This window comes from Ambystoma mexicanum, chromosome 11, assembly GCF_040938575.1.
Source record: "Ambystoma mexicanum isolate Mex_15411 chromosome 11, UKY_AmexF1_1, whole genome shotgun sequence".
NCBI classification, from domain to species: domain Eukaryota; kingdom Metazoa; phylum Chordata; class Amphibia; order Caudata; family Ambystomatidae; genus Ambystoma; species Ambystoma mexicanum.
In genome coordinates, this window is record NC_090934.1 from 1,081,042,890 (window position 1) to 1,081,064,800 (window position 21,911).

The window sequence follows — 21,911 nt, forward strand, 5'->3', positions numbered from 1 at the left end:
CAGTCCTTTCAGGACAGCCAGCCTCCCAGTTTGAACTGGATTCTCGCAGTCCGGCTGGAAGACATAGGGTGCAAAGTTTTGACTCCTCCCTCGCTTCCTGCCTTCCCAGACACTGTGGAGCCTGGACGGGCTTGGCCGTGGTCTCCCGCCAAAGATATAATTTGACAACAAGGATGTGAAAATAGCCCACGATAAAGGTGCACCGAATTAGGAAAAAGATTCACTGCCACCAGCCATTAAAGGTAAGCTTGTCACTGTAACAAAAATGTTAGTTAAAATGAAAAAGTGGATGCATTGTATCTCCCGGGTACACCACATAAGGTCGGTTGTGCTGGTCTCACCTACATAGAGTGTGGAGAGGCTAAAATATCCTTTTTATTCTTGCGATCTGTAGTTAGCCAGAGAAAGTTAAAGGGGACCCCGTAGGGAAACTTGGCATACACAGACTATTGTTGCTCAAAGTTGTCGAAGGGGATAACATTAAAAAGACACTATGGGGATTCTTAAAAATGACACCCATAAAAAGAGTAAAGATTCTGAGTGTTGGAAAAAGGTTCCCACTCACTGAGGTGAGGAAGATTTATAATTGCTATGAAAATCTTCCCTAACAGTATCCATTGGATATAAATAGAATGGGGAGATGTACCGGGAGGAAGTCTGGCAAAGTTTCACTGAGGTGGTTGGTGGAGACTGACTGGTTCTGTTTTTTTTCACTTAACTAGGGCCTTTAGAGCCAGTTGACCTGGCGTTCCATCTGAACCTGCTACCTCTACCTTCCTTCACTTCACTCTGAGTGCTGTTGGGTGTAAACCCATTCTTCTGACTCTAAACTACTTCAGAACAATGTACAACTTGGAAATATACATGCTAGATCAAAGTGTGGGAAGGACTTGACTTAATAGATGAGCAGTGGGAGCTTTTGTGTTCCCACTACAAAAACGTATCCCACAACTCATTATAGGAGTTGGATTAAAGCCTTAAACCGGGCAGATCTCGTACCAGCGCATATGAACACATTTCTTAAGCAATATTGGAACTGGTCTGTTCTCATTTCGATCGCTCCTGAGCCTTGTTTTTACACATGCCTTCTGGTCCACACTGGGATGAGGTTAATACAAAATTGTGAGATATCAGAGCGCTTTGTGTTCCTATTGGGTGCCCATCCTGATGTGCCAAGCATCTCTAGCTAATATGGCGAACTTACTTGAATTCATCAGTTAATTTGACATGCCACTAATGTTAATGCGCTTGTCTGATTGTAAGTTCTACCTAATCTTGTACTGCCTCATATGAAATATTAGGTTGTACCACTATTCACAGAGAATACTGTTCATTATATTGGTTAGTAGATACTTAACAGCGAATTGACACGTTTAGTAAACCTCAAACTGTCATGCATGGGTTTCACTGACCTGCCACTCCTAAAACTCAATGGGAACCTGTGGTATAAACTACACATGCCATAAATAAGGACTGCTTTCAAATGGCTTCGAACGAACTGTGCAAAATAAGGTATGATTTACACTCCCTTGTGGCCTCCTTTAATTAAGGGGTGGGGGGGGGAGAGGAATTCTGCAGTTGTGGCTTACAGCTTTAATAGGCCTAGTGCTTGTTCCGGGCTTTTGAATGTTCATTGTTGCTAGACTGTCAATTGATTCTTCACTTGTATTAACTTTTTTTTACCATTTCTTCATCTATTGAAATTGACAGCAACTTCTAAATTCTTCTTTGATTTGGACATGTTGCATTGTTTTTGTACCTTGTCTAATTTCCATAGAAATTTTAGACCTTTTGTATTTTGGTTTCTAGCTTGTGATTCACTCTTTCTGCATTTTGACAGTTGACATGCTGTATGTTACTGCTGACTCCTTTTTTTTTTTTGTTATGGAGATGTATCATGTTTATGCTGCATCCCCTCTCATAGCAGGACCCCAGCATATTTTGCTGGATTTTTTTTCTGAAATCCTGAATGAATGGAGTTTTTGCCACTCATTAATCTGTATGGAGGGAAATGGACTCCATAGGATAGGTACAATACAAAGGATAGAGTTCCAAAAGACAGAGTTCTTTTGGAACTCTATCCTTTGTATTGTACCTATCCTATGGAGTCTATTTCCCTCCATAACACTTAAAGGCATCTATAGCTCACATAAGGGTGTGCTGCAATAGTAGAGGGTTGCAGGGGACCCTTAGGGTCCTACCTTGAGACTGTTTTCCTTTATGCTAGAGTAACTACAGTTCTTAGAAGCTCTCCTAAAACTTTATAATAATAATAATAATAATAATTAGGTTTTTATATAGCGCTACAAACCCTCAGGTATCTGAGCGCTGCTTATTATTACCCACGGTGTGTGGTGCTCATTTATCGACCTCGGAAGGATGAAAGGCTGAGTTTGGCCCCGCCGGGATTCGAACCTGCGTTAACAGGCTCTGCACGGGTGTCAAAGCGGGCGCTCTACTCGCTGTGTCACTTGACCGGCATAATAGTCTGAGAGATTGGCACACACCACCTTATGCGGAGTGGCAAAGGAATACTTTGCATAACCCTTCTCTCTGCTCCTGTGACTTTTTATTACCTAGATAATCTCCTAGTTATGGTGGGTGGCAGTGGACGCTTTCTACCAACTAATGTGTAATTTTCCTACCACAGGCTATGTCCATAGCCAGCATCCCTTCTTTTTTCACCATTACTAGTGTGGTTGTTCTCTGTCGGCCCTCTACCATTCTGGGAGAGGTGTGTGTTTGTGTGTCTGTGCCTCTGTCTGTGTTTTCCACCCTCCTATCCTTTGTCTGCCATAGTGCCTAAATGGGCCCAGCCAAACGCCCCTTTTTATAAACTGCTGAGGAGGGAGTGCTGGGACTGTATAAAAGGTGAGGCACCTGGAGGGGGGAAAAAAGCAAATCCACCACTGGAAGCTGAAGTAACCAAAGAAGAGATGCTTGCAGACCCTTTGCAACACTGTGAAGTGGCCAATGTTGTTCTGACCCAGTTTTCTGTGCAACAGTAACTCAGAAGAGGACGTCTCCTACCCGGTGGTGGGAACAACCAGTCCCAAGATTAATTTTGATTTGAGCCATCTGAGGCCCTGTGAGTTCCCAGAGCTGCAGAACCCCAACACCAGGAGACCTGCCCATTTCGAGAGCATCATCTTTGAGAGGTCAAATCAGTCCTACTGTTTCTCAAGCCCTCCAGGACACTCCAGAGACCCAATTCGTCCGGGTCCCCTCATGAATACTTTTTAAGTCTGCGAGCTACCCTGAGCCGGTGGACTCTAGGAGCAGGATACTTAAAGCCACAGCACTCATAAATGCAACAAAGTTGTATTTCTAATTGCTGCAGCTTTTGTTTAAGAAATGCCAAGCAATTACGAATACTTTGCCGGCATCCGGCAGAGTATTCCTAATTGCCGCAACTTTAGTTTTCAATGTCCCGTGCTCGGGGAAACTAGAAAAGAGAGTAGCAGCTATTATGAAGACGCAGCCTGCTAAGTATTTATAATTGCTCTGCCTTCATTTTATGTTTTTTGTGCTTCCCTGGGCTTGGGGAGCACAGAAAACGTAAAATGAAAGTGAAGGCAATTGTAAAAGCTGTGGCAGCCTCCATGTTGAGCTCTGCTCTCTGGCACCAGTAGGGGGCTTTTGCGTGATTTTTGCAGCCAGAGCAGAGCTTAACATGACCAGAAGCTGCTTCAAATCACAAAATGGATGCTCCCCATATCAAAACTTTGAGCCTCAATAGCTCGAAACTTTACTAGGGACTTTCTTTAAAAATGTTTTGTATCTATTTTTGATTATGGCCGCTCTTTTGGAACAATAGCATTTTTGAGTGAACTTCCACCTTTAACCAGTTTGCCCTGTTAAGTCACCCCTAGTAACATAAATGTTTCCACCCAGTCGAGTTTTTACCTTGATACACGAATGGAATATGTGCCCACTTGCATAACTTTGGATTTTTTAAATATTGCCAAATCTTTTATCCATTTAATTTGCATAGGCACAAACTAAATTTGGTAGGGCTAGAGAGTATAAACCAACAATACTGCATCATCGGCATATGACGGGACAGAAATGTCACTTTCCGTCCAACCCCCCCAACCTCCTCAGTGTGACCTTTGTTTTGTTTGGTTTGTTTGCCAGACTGCAAACGTACAAATTAAATAAAAGCGGTACAAGAACGCAACCTTGTCTGACCCCACATGATATCAAAGAAAGGGGTTCACTTTACTGCATTGATCACGCTGCTTTCAGACCAGTATCCAGTACGTTACAAACTTGATTATAAACCTGCACCAATTTATCTCATTTAGTGAACAAATGTTCCGAACGCCTTATTACAGAGGTGGCATGGGTTTTCAACCTTGAACCAATCGTTTGTTTGGAACAAATTGAATTTAATTCTTAACATGGAGTTTTGACATTTTTGAGGGATGCTTTGTTAAAAAGCATTGTATCACATTTAAAGATTGTGTAATATATTGGTTAAAAATCTTGCATGTAGAAAGTGACTCTCTAAAACCCAATCTAACAACTTGTTCTCGGTACAGACTGGTCTGGCAGGCAATTCTTTCTCTGAGCCAACCTGTCTCAATGTCATTGGGCACCTTCACTCCACAGTGGTAATACCTGGCAAGAATGTACTTTCATGGCCTCTACAAATCACTTAGAGTGCCAACCAGTTGAACCTAAAAGCTTCCACACAATTGTAACCGGGTCCAAGACCTACAGGACTGTAAAGACAAAAGATCTAGTACATGTCTGATCGCAGTCAAAGGGACCCCTTGGGGAAGGGACAGAACTTTCTTCCAAAACTTGGCCTCCATTTTGGCCCGTCACCCTCGACTAAATGGGTTTCTGAACCATAAATTAGTTTGGGGTTTCTCTTCTGATATAATAAAGCTGGAGTCAGAGAATCTGCCTATCTTAGTATCCAATTGGCATAGTTGGGTAACTGCGGCCAGGATTGCTGAATTGGGGACCGAAGATGAAGCTCGACTTCCACCATTAGCAGTTATTTCTACCCCCAAATATTTAAATGCGTCCACCTTCTCAAGTTTCTGGGCCGATTTTTAAAACCACTAGAAAGAATTATACTGCATCTGTCATTTCAGTACCTGTTCTTGGATTTATTACTAAAATGTTTTTTTTTTTCTGAATTTTGAATCAAATCTAGATTTTTACAGTATTTTGTGACCTGCACACAGAAAGCTGCAAACCAGTGGGTGCTTAGCCGAATTATGTTGACAGGGAAGAGTACATTCATTTTAACAATTTTAAGATCCAATATGTACATGCTAAAAAGAGAGGGCGCTACAGGCCTGCGGAGGAGACCATCCAATTTGTAAAAGTGCCCTTCTTCTCTCTAGCTCAGTCTTGATCCAGGGTATTACGTAGTTAGTGGGTGGGTTTAGCAACCTGTTGCATCATTCCCAGATCGAGCCTGATCTCGAAGAATTGGGCGGCTACAAGAGAGGTAGTGGCGTTGAAGTTGAAAATCGACCAAAATAATCAAATTGGAGAAGTTGTGAAGTCGAACGGCTGTTTGAAAAAAAAAAAATGTAGTTTCTGCTAGAGAGGGCGACCTACTACAAGTATGCGCACAGTGCATGTGGCTGACATATTAAAAACGAACAAGGGACTCTATTTAAATGTAATGAGGTACAGGGATTGACACATTTGATTAAACATTGCTGCCACTCCTCCACCAGAATGGACCACACTGCGATCCTAATCTAGGATGTTATAGTTATCCGGAAGGGCCTGAACCATTCATGGGCCAGACGAGTCTTTGAACCACATCTCAGTTAGACGGAGAATGTCAAAAGTCGTGATCAGACAAGCAAGAGGTTGCATGAGCTACCAAAGATTGAAGTGCCCGTGTACATACTGTTAATGGATACTTGCTTGTCCAGGCAATTTAAACCCAGATTAACACTGTTTTCGGTGGCGCCCTCTACAGTATATTGTCAATAGACAGTTTAGGAGTTTTAGAAGATTTAGGAAGCAAATTAATGCGCCCTACCTGTGCCAGGACGTACACAGACGAGCTACATTTGGCGTGCATAAGACAAGCTCACTGTTATCGTCCGCTGCGCTTCTGGACATGGTATCGCTGTGAGCCAATCCTGAGGAAGCTGCCAATAGGCAGAGAAGGCACCTGCATGTGGGTCAGAAAACAGACTGATGTTCGGAAACGAGGCCCCGAAGTCACAGGAGGCCATGCACCCTCTGCTTAACTAGATCGGGGATACGAGGAATGGAAGGAAATACAAAATAAAATATAAGGCAACAAAAGATAAAAATTAAATGAAGGCGCACACAAGGGAGTTAGTGTCCAGACGCCAAGCGTAAGCCTTAAAGGAAATAATTAAGTGAACAAAGTAAAATCGTGTCGTGACCTGAGCACAAACCAGTACCTGCTGGCTGCTCTTGCTCCAAAGATATGTACAGACTTCCTTTGCTCACTGTTTGAAATGACAAATAACAATATTAATGTGTTTTCTGTGCCCTTATGTTATGGAACTGTGATTAATGTTTGATTTTTGGCAGTGCTAATACTATACTATGATCCTTATGTTATATTTCCTTCTAGTCTCAGCAAATCAATCCCACAGTTGCCCTTCAGGTTCTCCTCCAGTTCGACAAGGCAATAAACGCAGCGCTGGCACAGCGGGTCCGGAACAGAGTCAACTTCCGGGTGAGTGTTTCATATGAAGGGATTCAGTGTTGCAACCTGGACGTTTTTAAAGCGCTACCTTAAAAGCCGAAACTATCGTCATTAACATAAGGGCTACAGAAATGGGCTTTGAATGAGCGTCTGTAATTCTTTTCCAATGGAGATGTTTGCTCAGGGATACACAGTTGTAATCCTAACCCTTTCCTCCCCCTAGCCAACGTAATCCTTATGGCTAATCCCACCCATTCCTGCCTATTCTGCAACTCTTTGATTTTGTGTGAGCTCTTCCATGGAGGCAGCCATCTTGGATGACTGTTTCGAAGGAAGCTCTCTGGAAACAAGCCGGCCATCTTTGTATGGTAAATGTACCATGTATCTTCCTATCCGTTGGGACACAAAGGCCAAAACAGTTGGCTTTGCCAATGCTCGTTTTACTGACACCCGTCTTAAAATAATTAAATCCCCAATGCAATCCTTGGGGGGGGGGGGGGGGGGAGGGGGAGGGGGTGAATTCCTGTCTACTGCTTTCTGTCGAAAAATCTCCTTCTCAGGTGCTCGAAAATGTAGGCATGTGTGTGCATTATACGTAACAAATGATTGGATGCTCCCTGCAGAGCAAGTTTGATTCCAACTGTTAGAAGATAAAGCAGAGATTAAGCCGCAGCCTCCTGGGTTTCCCCATTGTATGTGTGCTAACAAAGTTTTAATTGTAGCTGGACTGCTGCACAAGCAACAAGTTGATTGGTTATTCTGTATCCAGCCTTCTAAAGCTAACTGGTTACTCGCCTCTACAATGACGACATGGACTTGGTTGGCCTGTGTGGCCACTGGAAATGGCAGGACCAGAAATACAGCAGATCACGGCCGTCATGCTGTCGCCATCTTCCTTCTGTGTACATTGGTGTCGCTGCTTACGGGTTTGTTGCGTTGCTTGTGCAGCCTGTTGGCTCCTGGCCACCGGCACTTCGGGAGCGGTTGCCTACTGGTGCCAAGACGGTTCCTTCTGTGATGTCCTGGAGAGGCTCTTAGATGACTGAAGCGATGTACGAGAAGTTCTTAGCCCCAGAGGAGCCCTTTCCACTGCTGTCCCAATGCCGGGGTAGTGCCAGCGAGGAAGGTGGCGGTTATTGCTGGATGTGAGCGACTTCAGTTGCCAACTCTCCTCTTGGCTCTGCATGTGCTCACTGCAACACGGCTTCCACGGCAGTAGGTAAGATTCTACAATTACTGGTGTTTCTCCAAATGAGGAACACTCCAGGGTGATCGGGCCTCGGGGATTCAAATTACTCGTGCATATGCATTTCTTCAGTGGTCTCACCAAACCACTTAGCAGTCTTTGTCTGTGGTTGGCTTTACCATTACAATGCCACTGAAAGTAACTCCCCAACCCGAGTACTTGGCATTTAAGAGTACAGATAAGTTGTCTGATTAATGGGCCTTGATAATAACTCTAACTTTAGCAAACATTAGAGTATGTTTTAAATATCCTTGGAAAACAGCCCTTCAACTGACCATTTTTCCTTTTGGAAGCTAGGCTAGTTCCAGTCCGGTGATGGTCTTATTGCGAGATGGCCATGTGCCCCCCAATGGTTTGTAGTTTGGCTGCTGGGTAGGGTGGCGCAAGGCGGGTGTAGTGTGGTCACATTTCTTTGAGCTGGTGATGAGGTGAGTGCATCATTTTGAGCTCCTGATTCCCTACGCACAGTAGTAATCCACTCAGAATTCGAACTTGTTTTTATATAATGCTTTTGATCCCAGTTGTGGCTTGCGTACACTTAAAACATTTTTTTGATCCAGTGATCTGCAGGTTAAAGCCTGCCTGGTCTGCCTAAATTGCATGTGTACAGTCAACACTAGTGTACCTGATTGAATTTGCCAGATTATTGAAGATTCACATGTGGGTTGTGATCTGATCATTTCTTCCACAATCCCAAGGTGTTGGCTTTCTGCACAATCTGGAGTCGCTTCAATAGGTAGTTGTGCAAATCCAGGGTCAAAGATTCCTCGCATTCTATACAGGATAAATAAAATTCTGGAGCCCTGTACGGATAGTTATTGGTCTAGTAAGAACAACAAATTCCGAGTGAATTCATCAACCGCAGTCATCCCTACCTATGGGCTTAATTCAGTGAATTATGCTTTCTTAAATCCGAGTGACTGCTGCGGAGGAAAAATCATTCTGGACTCAGGTTTTAGGATGCCACAGTTAGTCTAATTTGTTTGCAATGCAAGACAAATCTTACACTGCAGAGATTTCTCATCCAAAAAAGATGAATGCCTAACTCCTAGCACACATCGTTTTATAGATTACCATACAGTGGTGCAACAGAAGGGGTTTTCAATTTGGGTAATGGATATTCCGCATTTGACATTTTTATCCATGTAACCTGTTATCCCACGAGTGTCCTATATCCTGCTCAAACTGCCCAGTCACATGTGCATCGCGCCCGCTGCTGGACTCTTCGTGCCTGTTCTTGATGGTCACATGATTAGACGTCCCATCTGCCTTTTCACATCGCTATCGTATCTCATACGTGTGCCTTTTCGCATTGTAAGATCAAAGCTTGTTTTAAGAACTTACGCTTTCCTGATTGCACTGTTTCATGGAATCTACCATTTGCGTCACGCCACGTATGACAATAATCAGTCTCCAGGATTTAAGTGGTTGCGGACTGTCCCTCATCTAACACTCAATGGCCTCCTGACAGGTCATGATTTGGACTGAGAGATGGCCTCAGAATCCATGCTCAGCCTTTTGACGGTCTAGTCATAATGTACACATGAGCCCTAGAAGTGCGAACAATGCAGCCAAAGGTTGAGCATAAATATTAAACTTGTGAGAGAGGAGTGAGGAAGATTCACGTGGATTAGAAAATTTGCCAGGATGAAAAAGGGAGGTGAAGGCCATGAAGCATATATAAAGGTGTATGGTCATTAGAGGGGGGTCAGTTGTCTACAATCCTCCAGATAACGGCATAAGGGTCACTTTCAAAGCAGTCTTGTTATTGGATTTGTGAAACCACTATTCTAAAACATTTCTTAACCAGTTCTACCTTCAGTCACTTAATTTATAAGCACTCTGCTTGACATTCACAAAGTCCTGTTAAAAGCAAGCATCGGCAAAGCCAACAGTTTTGGCTTGTGTATCAGTATTGGCCATTTGCCAGGCACTACTGTTAGATGCCCAGGTGATGGCATCATTTTGCACTTGCTACCATCAAGTGCTAATTAATACCACTACGGCAGTGCCTGGCAAGTGCCTTTCCCCTGCCTACACAAGGCAGGCCCAAACCGTTGGCACGGCCAATGCTTGTTAACCCTGTTTTTAAATGTGCCGTTTAACTATTGATTTTCCAGTTTGTTTTTTACCCGAATACCCACATTTATTGCAATTTTAAGCAGCTTTCCTTTTTCAGCCGTTGAAAAGTTGAATTATGTACTATATCTTCATATCTGGCAGTGGTCACGAATGTGATTAGTCCAGCGTTCTAATTAATCATTCTACCAATCACTTGTGTGCCCAAGTCCCCTTCTAGGGTTCCTTTTCCCAAAACCTTCCGTAAACCATTTCCTGTAGAACAAAGTTGGGGGTGGCGGGCTGCCCGAGGAGTGAGATTGGTGCTTATAATTCATTACTTTACTCGGCATGCTAGAATAGATTGCAGAACTATTATAGAAATTAGTTTTACTACCGCTCCCCAAACGTGTTTTTGACAAGTTGCATCGAATATAAGAAACATTTAGATCTGCGATTTCGGAATTCCTATTGTTTAAAAAGTGATCACCCCCATGAGAGTTAAATGATTGTGAGAAATGTCCTTACTTTACAATGTTATTGTACTACATAAATCCTATCTGACCTCTCCCTAAGCCAAATGCTCTTTGGAGGAGGCTCATTTGTCTTCAGATTCCTAGCTGTTTGCATGAACAGTGCTCCGTGTCATCTTTAGAAGTCCCTGATTTTCGAACTGTCTATTAACCTGTGTTCTAAATTAGCCACATAAATATTACGACGGCAACCAATATCCACCTCTGGATTCTAAGAATTGCATTTCTCTGGTGTAAGATCGGTATCGGCATATATTTAAAACTTTATACCTTCTATTTTAAGTGCAAAATTGACTTCTTTGCATGAGCAAGACTGATCCAAATAGCATTTGTCTTCTGGTAACTGATGCGTTCTCTACAATTCTATCCACATTGTGGTTAGTTGGAATCGGGAGACATTCAAGGAAGCATGATTTTTAGAAGTCTGTCACGAAACACCTATCCTAATTGTGATACTAAGCTCTACTTTATACAAATGAAGGTCAGAAGGGTGCTCGGCGTTGTGTCAAGATGGTTAAACGTTAATTAGGTCCTGTCTAGAAAACGTATTCTAGCCGACTTTTTCTCATTTTGCTCCTTGCCATAGGGAAAGGTATGGCTGATGCCTTCTGAGCCCCACCCTTCTGCTCCTTTAGCATAGGCCCTTGCCTATGTTTACAGTCCAAAAAGATGGTGAACAGCTGAAGTGCCGTCCTGGGGCTCCAGCCTGGTCTCTCTGGTTCTCCTTGAAACTTGTCTCTCACAGTCCTTCTCCCTTCCGGGAGACTTTCGTATTTCCCCTTTCCATAGTCGTCTGGGGTTCTTTCAGTCTCTTCCTTTCCCCACTCAGGGGGATTAGAGGGGGCTCTCTTGCTTATTTCCCACTCTAGGCTCCTCGGTTGTTTATCCACACCTCAGGCTTCTCGCTGTCTCTTTTGCCAACTCTGAGGCTTCATGCCCCCCCCCCTCTCAGGGTTTCTCTCCCTCCTCCCCCCCCCCCCCCCCCCCCAGAGATTTTCTGTTTCTTCCCCACAGAAGTGCTTCTTTCTCTTGCCTTGTCTCCCGTTCTTCGGAAGCCATTGTGTATCTGTATTTGATAAGGTGCTCCTTGGGAGGGCTATGTGGCCGACTGACCCTTGTCTTGCAGAGCCACCAACGTGACTCCTTAACTGGACTTTGCAGTGGTGGGCATCTTCACCTGGTTGCTCGTTGCTCAGTGTGGGAGCTTGTGGGCGATACCTCCTTCGGACTCTGCCACAGCCTGTTGAGATGCTCTGGTCTCGCACTGGCTGGCACAACCCATGGCTCTGGTTTCTCACTAGCTGTGCTGCGCCATACACTCCTGGTGTGGACCGCCAGGCGCAATGCCACATCTGGCTTTGTGTCTTTGAGCGTCCCTTCTGGCATTGCTCCTCCCAATGTGCGCTGCAGCGTAGTTGAGCTCCGTGGGCTATGCTGATGATCCATCCTGATTGGTTCCTCGCCTGATGTGACTCCAGGAGGATGGTAGTTCAGCTGGTGGTCTGTGTCCTCTAAAGAGGATGAAATAAACTTAGGGTCCGAAGTCGAGCCAGCCAGGTTTGTACACGTTTTAGCTTCTGCATACCCCATAAGGGTGTTAGTCTTTCTCTGGGGTTTTTCTCTCCTCTAAAGGGAAGTCTCCTCCATGGGTATCCTTCTTACCCTGTCCCGAAGGGGGTGTTAAGCATAGCACACTCACCTACCTAGTCCCATGTGGGGTGCCTCCCCCCCCTTGGGGAGAAGTGACTAACTCCCAGAGTTTATACTGCTAAGTATTTAAAAAAAAAAAAGTTGCCCGGCTATAGATTTTCCTCAAGAATACATCCATATAAGCCTTTTAACTGTAAATATTTAAAGTAGGCTTGGTGATTCAGACGTTGAAATTTAAACCATTGATTAACTGGCCAGTCATTCTTAATTCAGCCTTAACCAGTTTTAAGCTGAAAATATTCAAATTTACGGAACCAGTGAATTATTGATATTCATGTTAGTGCGCGGTACAAATGTCCTTTAACATTATCACCACCGTAGTGGTCCCTTGGTGCTCTGGCGGCTCTGAAAAGAGAGGGAGGTTGAGTTAGTGGGAGGAAGCAGGAAAAATGCAAGAGAGCAGTGATGTGTTGTTGGCGGCCTCAGCCCGGTGGGTCTGTTAGCTGGGCCTGGGGTGTTTGCGGCTGGTAGTCGTTGTGTACTGTTGTGCAAGGCTGTGTTTTTGTTTCGTTGTTGCAATGTAGTGAAGTTTGTGCGGTTTGTTGTGCTGTAGGTTTTGGTTGTTTGGTTTGGAGTTTGAGAGGTGTATGCAGAAAGGGAAGTTGTTAGTAGGGTTGGTTAGTTTGCATCTCTATCCTGAATTGAAGCGCTCGGCTTGTGGCTCTGTCCTGATCTGGGTCTGACTGGCCTTACAGGTTCCTTGCTCCTCTGGCCCCCACCTCTAACATGCTCTCTCCTGGCTCCCCTTAGCCAGTGGCCAGTGCATCTGCTAATGACAACCTCTCAGGTAGTGGGGGGATTGTCAATGTCTCGATAATTCCACACCAGCGTGGTACCTGGCCGTAATTAAATTACGGGGCGGGCAAAAGAGTTGGTGGGATTAGTTGACTCAGTCTCTGTGTGTGCCGCCTGTGTCCCTGTCTATCCGATGTCACCCGTCCAGCTGCCGTGGGTTTTACTCTCCCCGGTCAGGGATGTCTGTCTTTTCGGTTTAGTTATCCTTTTTACCAGTTTTGTTTTTTTAAGGTTTAGTCTGTGGTGTTGTAGAGACAGGTTTTTAGTGTTTTCCTGATTTTTTTTTTTTAGGTGGTCTTCAGTGTTTATTTCCTTTGGGATTTTGTTGCAGGTTTTTGCGGCTAAGTGGTAGAAGGAGGTGCCTCCAAGTTTTTTCTTGAGGTATGGTTTGAGTCCCAGGTGGATTTCGTTGCTCGATCGGAGGGGTCTCGCTGGTTTGTAGACTTATTTTCTTTTGTAGGAATTCCGCTCCTTGTCCACTGATTGCCCTGTGCGTTATGCACATTGTTTTGAAGGTGATGCGATGTTTAACTGGGAGCCAGTGTAGGGTTTTTAGGGCTGGAGTGATGCGATCTCTTCTGGATAGTTTGAGGAGTAGTCTTGCTGCTGCATTTTGGAACCGTTGCATTTTCTTCAGGAGGTATTCAGGTATTCCGAGGTAGAGGCTGTTTGCATAGTCTATTTTAGACACGATTAGGGCGATGATAGTGAGTGTTTTGTGCGCGAAGGAGAGGAAAGTAGAATTCTTCTTGCCGTCCAGAGGAGGAAAAAGCATTTCTTCACTGTTGCATTTATTTGTGGCTCCAGGGTTGTTGTCCATTAGGCCTCTCAGATTTTTTACTACCGTCAATGGTGTTGGGTCGTTTCCCATTTCCGTAGGCCATGGGATGGCGGTTTTGTTCTCTTGGTCTTTGGATACGATCATGATTTCTGTCTTTCCTGGGTCGATTTTCAGGTTGTTGGCATCCATCCAGTCGACGACTTCTTTTAGACAGTCGGTAAGGGTTGAATGGTCGGCATCAGTGTCTTTGATTTTGTATATGATCTGAGGGTCCTCTGCGTAGTTGTAACATGTAATGTTGTATTTTTTGAAGATTCTGATGACCGGAGTCTGGTAGATGTTGAAATATAGTGGAGATGGTGAGGATCCTTGCGGTACTCCACAGTCGCTAACTCATGGAGTAGATTTGAATGGTTTTATCCATACGGTTTCTGTTCTGTCTGTTAGGAATGATTTGGTCCAGCGTAATGCTGTATGTTATGCCTATGTTTTCTAGTCTTTTGGTCAGGGTGTCGTGGCTAACTGTGTCAAAGGCTGCGGAGAGGTCGAGCAGAATAAGGGCTGAAGTAGTGTTTGAGTCTGCGTTAGTTTTGAGGTTGTCCCAGATGGATAGTAGTGCTGTTTCTGTTCCTCTCTCTGGTCTGAAACCGATTTGAGCTTGGTCCAGCAGGTGGTGTTTTTCTACGTGTTCTTGGGTTAGTTTATATACGTAGGTTTCTAGTAGTTTCGCTGGATAGGGGATGTTAGAGATCGGCCTGTAGTTGGAAAGGTCATCTACGTCGCCACTTGTGTTTTTTAAGAGTGGCTTGATGTATGCTGATTTGAAGATCTTCGGTACAGTCCCTGTTGATAGTGATAGATTTAGAAGGTTTCTGTAGTGTTCTGCTGGCGATCCTTGCGCGAGGATTGACTTGTAGATGACCGGGGGACATGGGTACATGGGTGATCCCGCTTTCTTGCTTCGTTTAACCAGCATTGCGAATGCCTCTGCTGATATTTGAGGAAAGCTTTGTAGTTTGTGTTGTGGTTCCGAGTTGGGTTCGCTGGGTTGTATGTTGTGGTTGGTTGGTCGCTTTTGTATGGTTTGGCGGATGGCGTTGGTTTTTTTTTTTTTTTTTTTCTTTTTTTTTGATCTGCTAGGTCGTTGCATAGTTTTTCTGAGGGGGTTGGGGTGTTATCACAGCCTGGTGGGTTTCTCATTTCTTTAATGATGCTAAACATTTCTTTTTGTGTGGTGGTGGCATTGTTGATTCTGTCATCGTAATGCATTTTCTTTGCCTTTTTGAATTTTATTCTGGTATGCATTGATTTGTTTCTGGTACAGTGCTTTCTTTCCCTGGGTTGTATTCTTTCCTCCATTCCAATTCCATCTTTCTGTTTTCCTTTTTCATGTCGTTTAATAGTGGGGTGAACCATTTTGCCATTGCGCTTTTTTTTTTTGATGGTGTGAACGTTTTTTCCGGGGCGATCTTGTCTATCGTATCTGCGATCCATTTGTGCAGTATTTCTGCTTTGCCGTCTAGGTCAGCTAGTTCCAGTTCTGTAGTTGAGGGTTTCGTTAATTCCAGTTGTTCGAAGAGGTTGCTTTCTTTGACGCGTTTCCAGTTTCTTTTGGTGGTGGTTGCGAGTTTCGGATGTTGGATGTAGGCAGTGATCACGAATGGGATGATGAGATGGTTGCTCCACAGTATTTGTATCGGAGGTGCCGTGGTGAGAGTTTTTCTTTGGCGAAAATTGCATTTAGGGTGTGACCTGCCGAGTGCGTTGCGCCTTTGACTAATTGTGTAGTTTCATGGTGCTGAGTTGCTCAATTAGTGAGTTTTGGGAGTTTGCGTGGCTGTCTTCAAACCAGATGTTGGAAGTCCCCCAGGATGATTAGGTGTTTGTGGTAGATGGCTTCTATGAAGTTATCGACAAATGTTGCATCATATGTTGGTGGTCTGTATACCAGGATGAATGTGATGTTGGTTTTTGGGCTCGCTGTTACGTGAATTACCATGGTTTCGCAGTTGAGGATGTTGAGTGGTTTTTATTTTCAGGTGTTCTTTGAATGCTATAGCGATGCCTCCTCCTTTTTTGTTTTTTCTGTTTATTTGTAGGCATTTGAAGTCTGTCGGAAGGCTGGTTTGGAGTGTGATTTTGTATTTATCGTCCAGCCATGTGTGTGAAGGGTTGGAATATCTAGGTATTTTGAAATACCCTTCCATAACGTTATAGCCGTCCCTCCTTCCACGTGGTAAACTCTCGAAGGATCAGACATTGACATTTCAACAAACACTTATTCTTTGAGCAGGAACGCCACACGCTTTAATTGTATTACAATTGGGTGTCCTACGGAATATTCGGAAGTCTTGAAGTGAAGATCACCCTTCACCATGTCAAGACATAGTTTTTCTTGTATAGTTTAAACTAGTGCATTTATTTTGCTTTATGGCATTCATCTTTTACATTTTTGCATATAACCCAGTAATGACTTTTCAGAATCCTCTTGTGAGTCAAACCAAAAGGGTGGGTGGGAAGGGACTGTTTAATCCTGGCACTAATTAGTGTTCTTGCTATCTAAAAGTAAAAGCGGCGAGGGTACACGCCTATTTATTTACCGTACTGGCCAGCCAGCATTTTCCTCCCAATTCTTCTTGGACGTACATCGGGATTGCTCATGTCGCACCAGTTTCGACCACTAGGAGGAGCTCGTGTTGCATCTGTGTTCATAACTGCACATTACTTGAGTTTTTGTTCTTGCCTATTGTGTGCACATTTCTCCACTCCTTACATGATTGGTAGCTTTGTTCCTCCTATATGTAGGGCTAGTTGAAACGGCTGAATTTCGCTCCACTAAATTCGCCCACAGAACTAAGTTCCTAACTGAAATGTCGCCCTTTCCTGAATTCATTATTTTAAGAATCCTTAAAACGTTTCAGGCAAACGAATACAGTTTTCATCCGCGAAATGTGCTTTTATTTTTTTTTTGTTGCTGAGAAATCTTTTGGCCCAAATGTAAGCAACAGTTCTTCAATAGAAGAAAACGAATTTTTCCCAAAAAGTGGCATGGAAAAAAAAATTTTGCAGTGAACATATCCAGTTTCGTTTTGCCAGCGGTAACTTCGTCCACCCCTACAAATGAGGGCTGTGTGTGTGTATATCGGAGACACATAGGAACAGCCCCCCCCAGACCGCAAGTTTTGTAAAAGATTTATAAAAAATAAGAACGGTATGAAGTGTTGATACTTCTTTGTTTCCCTCAAAAATGGAGCCTAATTCCCATTAATTTTCCCATAGACATAAAAGAAAAATGTTTGTCAAAGCGCACAGCCCCGACCCGCTGGATGGATTTGGACCACGTCTGAAGCAACTTGGACACAAAGCGTTCAAAATAGTGCTTTGCTTGTTTTGGGGTTATTCTGTGCAGTAGTTTTTTCGGAAATGAACTACCGCAATCTTGTTTTTTTTTTCTCGATGCAAGAGCTATTCGCGGCTATAGCTGAGGCTATGGAAAAAAGAAATGCAGTAAAAAGCAAAGCCTTGGTATAGCCGCGAATAGGTGACATCTGAAAGCAAACTGCATCACAGAAGCAGCGTAGGGGAAAGGGAGAGGGCAGGGGAGGTGAGGAGGCCATCTGAGGAGGTGAGGGGGGGGAGCTGGCACAGGTGGGGGGACACTTGGTGGGGGGCAGGAAAGCATATTTTTTTCCATCCGTTTTAGCTGATATTTGCAGCTGTATTCGAGGCTACAAAGGGCTATGCATAACCGCAGGTATGTGTAGTTCAGTACCCGCGGTTAAAGTTTTATATTTTGTCTTTATATTTTATTTTTTTGTTTAGTACTATATTGACAAGTATAGTGACATGGGAGGTGCGGGGGGGGGGTGAAAAGTCACTGGCCCTGGCCAGTGACTCGATTTGCCATCTAGGTCTCCCATCCATGCAGTAACCAGGACACTCTGCTTGGCTTCATAGTGAGGGAGGGGGCCAGCCTCCTCTGGCCATGTTTCCAGATAAATGAGCCAAGCTTACAAGACCACTTAGAGGAATGGACCAGCCCTTTCCATGCTTGAAGCCAAGCAGGGTCAGCCCGCGGTTTCTGCATGGATGGGTGACTGAAGGTGCATTATTTTTTTTTAAAACCGTGCTACTGTCGGTCCTTAACTGGAGGCCATTTTTTGCTGTTTGCCGAATTGCATTCTGGTATTTGTAGTCTCACAGTTAAAGAGATTTTTTTAAGCAACAGTAGGTTTGCCATCCCTGCAGTAAATGGGACAAACCCTGCTTAGCTTCAAAGTGAGGAAGGGGTTATCCCCCCCCCCCCCAAGGCCATGTTGCCTAATATATGAGCCTACCTTACAAGACCACTTGGAGAAACATGGCATAAGGGGGCTGGATTCTTCTTCACTTTGAAAGGAAGCAGGGTCAGTCCTGGTTACTGCATGGATGGCAGTCCACAGTCCTGAATGCTGTGTATTTTCTTAGTTTTAAATCTCTCATAACATGGCATCCATTTTTTTTTTTAAACCGTGCTTCTGTCAGTCGTTGAAAGTTTTGCACTCGGAAACCAACAAAGTGTAGTCTTGCAGTGAAGATGGGGGGGGGGGGGATAATGCACAGTTGTACACTTTTGTCTCAGTTATTTAAGGATTTATATATTTGAGTGACACTATGGTATGTGTACGTTTCAAGTCTGCTTTAGAAAGCAGAGTATTGTTGAAAGCCAGACAAAGGGGTGACGAGGGAAACTGAGAGGGAAAGTAAGTCTTGAGTATTTGTCCACGATGTGGCAAGAGAGTTTGCAATCCTGGACACTGGTGCAGTTATTTTCCCCTGATTGTGGCTGCTTTTCAGGGCACCAGTAGATCTGGGTGGACAGTGTGTATGCAACCTCTTTTCTTTTTTTTGGGCAGGGGGGGGGTTTGAAGTATTTGGCTACTGGGATTTCACTCAGGTTGTCATGTTCCCAGTGGAGACGCTTACCCGCAAACCTTCAAGCACTTGCTTCATATTGGGATTTTGTTTTCCATGGACTATTTCAATATAGATTGCTTAGTTTAAAAGGTGAGCACCTTTTTATACTTTGCCAGCATATTTATTGGAAGATTTCTTCTCTGAGGTTATTCTGCTGTTCATTACAAAAGTCAAATGCTATTTTGTCTTGACCTACTTTCTTAAAAGTAGGTCAATTGAACTACATTTTTTATATTTCACTTAAAAATATATGGTCCCTTACTGTGCGTATTTCATGGGTGCCAGCTTTTGATTTCGCTATGGGGCAAAAGTACCTGCCATATGTTATTCTTGCAGCAGATTTTATTTATTTTTTTCCCTTTTCAATGCTGCTTAAATGCGGTTTGTTGGGGTCATGCGTTGTATCACAAAAGTCACCAAGACACCGGCCATAAAACCAGGGGCTTGTAGCATGCTGCTTAACCAAAATGTGTGATCCTCAGCAAATGATTAATCACACAGGTACATTAACTAAAAACATTGGGAGTTAACAAAGCCTGTAATCTTTTATACATAACAAAAATAGTTTTACAGTGAAAGATCACTGGTGTCCCGGGTCTCCCATCCATGCAGTAACAAGGAGCGACCCTGCTTAGCTTCAAAGTGAGGAAAAAGCCAGTCTCCTAATGACATGGTGCCTAATAAGTGAGGCAAAGTTACAAGACCACTTATAGCAACATGGCCTGAGGGGGCTGGCCCTTCCACACTTTAAGCAGTACTATGCGTATATTCATGGGTGGGACCTCTTTGATTTTCGCTATGGGTGTAGAAAGTACCTGGGCATGTTATTCTTGCAGCTGGTCATTTTCTTTCTCCCATTTCCGTGTTGCGTAAATATGGTTAGTTGTGGTTGTGCGTTGTATCACAACAGTCACCAAGAGACCGGCCATAAAACAAGGGGCGGACATTGGGCCGCGTTGCATCTAGAGGGGACTTTGAATGCTAGCATGCCTGCCCTTAGACAGAAGAGTGAATATTAGCATGTCTACATCTAGACAGAATTGAGAATATCAGCTTGCATCGCATCTATATAGGACCATGAATGTTGGCATGCCCGCACCTAGGTGTAAGCTTAATGCCAACATAACCACACCTAGATAGATGTGATTGAAGGATAGCATGCCCGCGCCTAGATGAAACTCGAATGTTAGCATGTGCCACACTTAGAACTGTGAACATTAGCCTGCGCCGCTTCTAGATAGGACTGTGATCACTTAGAGAAAACTGTGAATATTAGCATGTGAAAGGTCAGGTAACCCGCTAACCAATATAACCTCATACTCTTTATTCTTATCTCACTCAAAACTCACAACCATCTCTCGCACCACAAGCCGCACGCACTTCACAACACTGCAACAACACACAAGCCGGAGCAACAGCACACGCGGACTGACGCCGATCCAATACCTGCACCAAAGCTCAGGATCTGGTGTATACCGAGCTGAAACTGCCAACAGAACACCACTCCTCATTATCCTACTCCCTCTTCACCTTACTAACCCATCCCACCTTATTTACAGATCCGCCAGAGCGCCTAGGGACCAATTCCGTTGGTGACGGTGCACGGTACAAATACCCTTAACATTTAGCGAATGGGACAGGAAATTTTGGCATCGCCAGTTGGGTGCATGCCGTTATGGCGCAACTGTTTTGCTGCGCCCAGTTAAAAGCATCCAGTTGGGCACAGGACCTGTCGGCGCAGGGATGATTTGGCGCAAGAGGTCGCAATTGGCTTAAAACTGCAGGCACTTTGAATTTTGTAATATGGATTAAACGTGAAACATATTTACGCAACAATATAAAATAGAATGGAACATGCATTACAGTCTCTGGGCAACATTATAAAACTGAAAATAAACACATTTATGCTGAACGCTGCCTTAGAGAGGCCTGGCCTGCAGGAGTTTGAGACGCAGCACGTAACCATTATGCTACAATGAAGTTTCACACTTTGCCTAGGTTAAGTATGAAATGTATGCACCTTGAAGCACTAAACCATTGTGGCATAGTAGTTGAATGCTGGTCCTCGAACTCTGGCACCCATCGGATCAAGAAGTGTTAAATTTATTTAAAACAGTATATTTTGGTCAACTCTGTATTCTGGATTACGTAGTCTTAACAGGCATGCCTTTGATCCATGTGGCCTCCTTCATGGCAATGTTCAACCGATCCCTGCACGATTTTAAGGTATTTTGAGCTGCACTACCAATGGGTTAATAATAGTTGGCGACTTCCATTGCACGTGAGCCAGCGCAAACATGACTTTCTTTGCAGCTCAAGGGAGGTGCTAGCCACACAATCCCATTATTCCCTTAATATATTGCGCTACATTTAGACTTGGAAAACGGCTGGGGCAAGTACACTCCTCTGCAGCCCCTTCTCACTTTCCCCAGCAGAAATATTTTACTCCCAACCTCCACACACCCCCAACCACCTCTGATTCTACACTACGTTCCTCCTCAAATAACTTGGAGCGCCTACTTCCATTCAACCCAAACAGAGGTGCAAGAGAAATCGTGAATAAAGCCAAGTTACATGTCTTGTTTATATTATATGCCACACGCCCCTTGTTGTTTGTAAGGTGATCATTCAGATTTCCTTTTTAATTTGCATTTTGGGTCTTGTAGTACAGCACACTTGATGGACAAAACAAGTCATAAAATGCAACAAAAAAAACCCAGAACTGGATGGACATTTTCCGAATTGCATAGACTCACACACCCACACACACGCATACTCCCACTCGACGTGTCGCAATGCTCCCATACGTACATGGGTGCACGTACATGGGTGCGCGCACACACACTTCATGGAGCAAATGCACAGTGCACGCACAAACCACTACACACACATCAAACACACACACGCTCACATCAAACACACATTGCATGCACACCCTCACACCACACATTCCCCCTTACACTGCACATATATTTAAAAAGGGACTACACCCTGTCTCTGGGCAACATTATAAAACAAAAACAGTAAAAAAAATCTCATTTATGCAGAAATCGGAGAACCCTCGGATGGAGCACATAACCATTATATGCTGCAATGATGTTATTTGGATCCTCACGTACCAAACCTACCCTTTTATCATTGAACATATTAAATAATGTGCGAAGTAGG

At 44.0% G+C, this 21,911-nt stretch overlaps 1 protein-coding gene across 2 annotated transcripts in view; it reads left to right on the forward strand.

The window, feature by feature from the left end:
- GTF2A2 (general transcription factor IIA subunit 2) overlaps window positions 1–21,911 on the forward strand; it is a 273,573-nt gene that overhangs the window by 104,726 nt on the left and 146,936 nt on the right. For both annotated transcript variants that reach the window (XR_011279783.1, XM_069624342.1), the window contains exon 3: window positions 6,590–6,694. Coding sequence is in view for 1 of the 2 variants with exons in the window: in XM_069624342.1 (XP_069480443.1) it covers window positions 6,590–6,694 (105 nt within the window). In the remaining variant the exon portion in view is untranslated. The remainder of the gene's footprint in view (window positions 1–6,589; window positions 6,695–21,911) is intronic.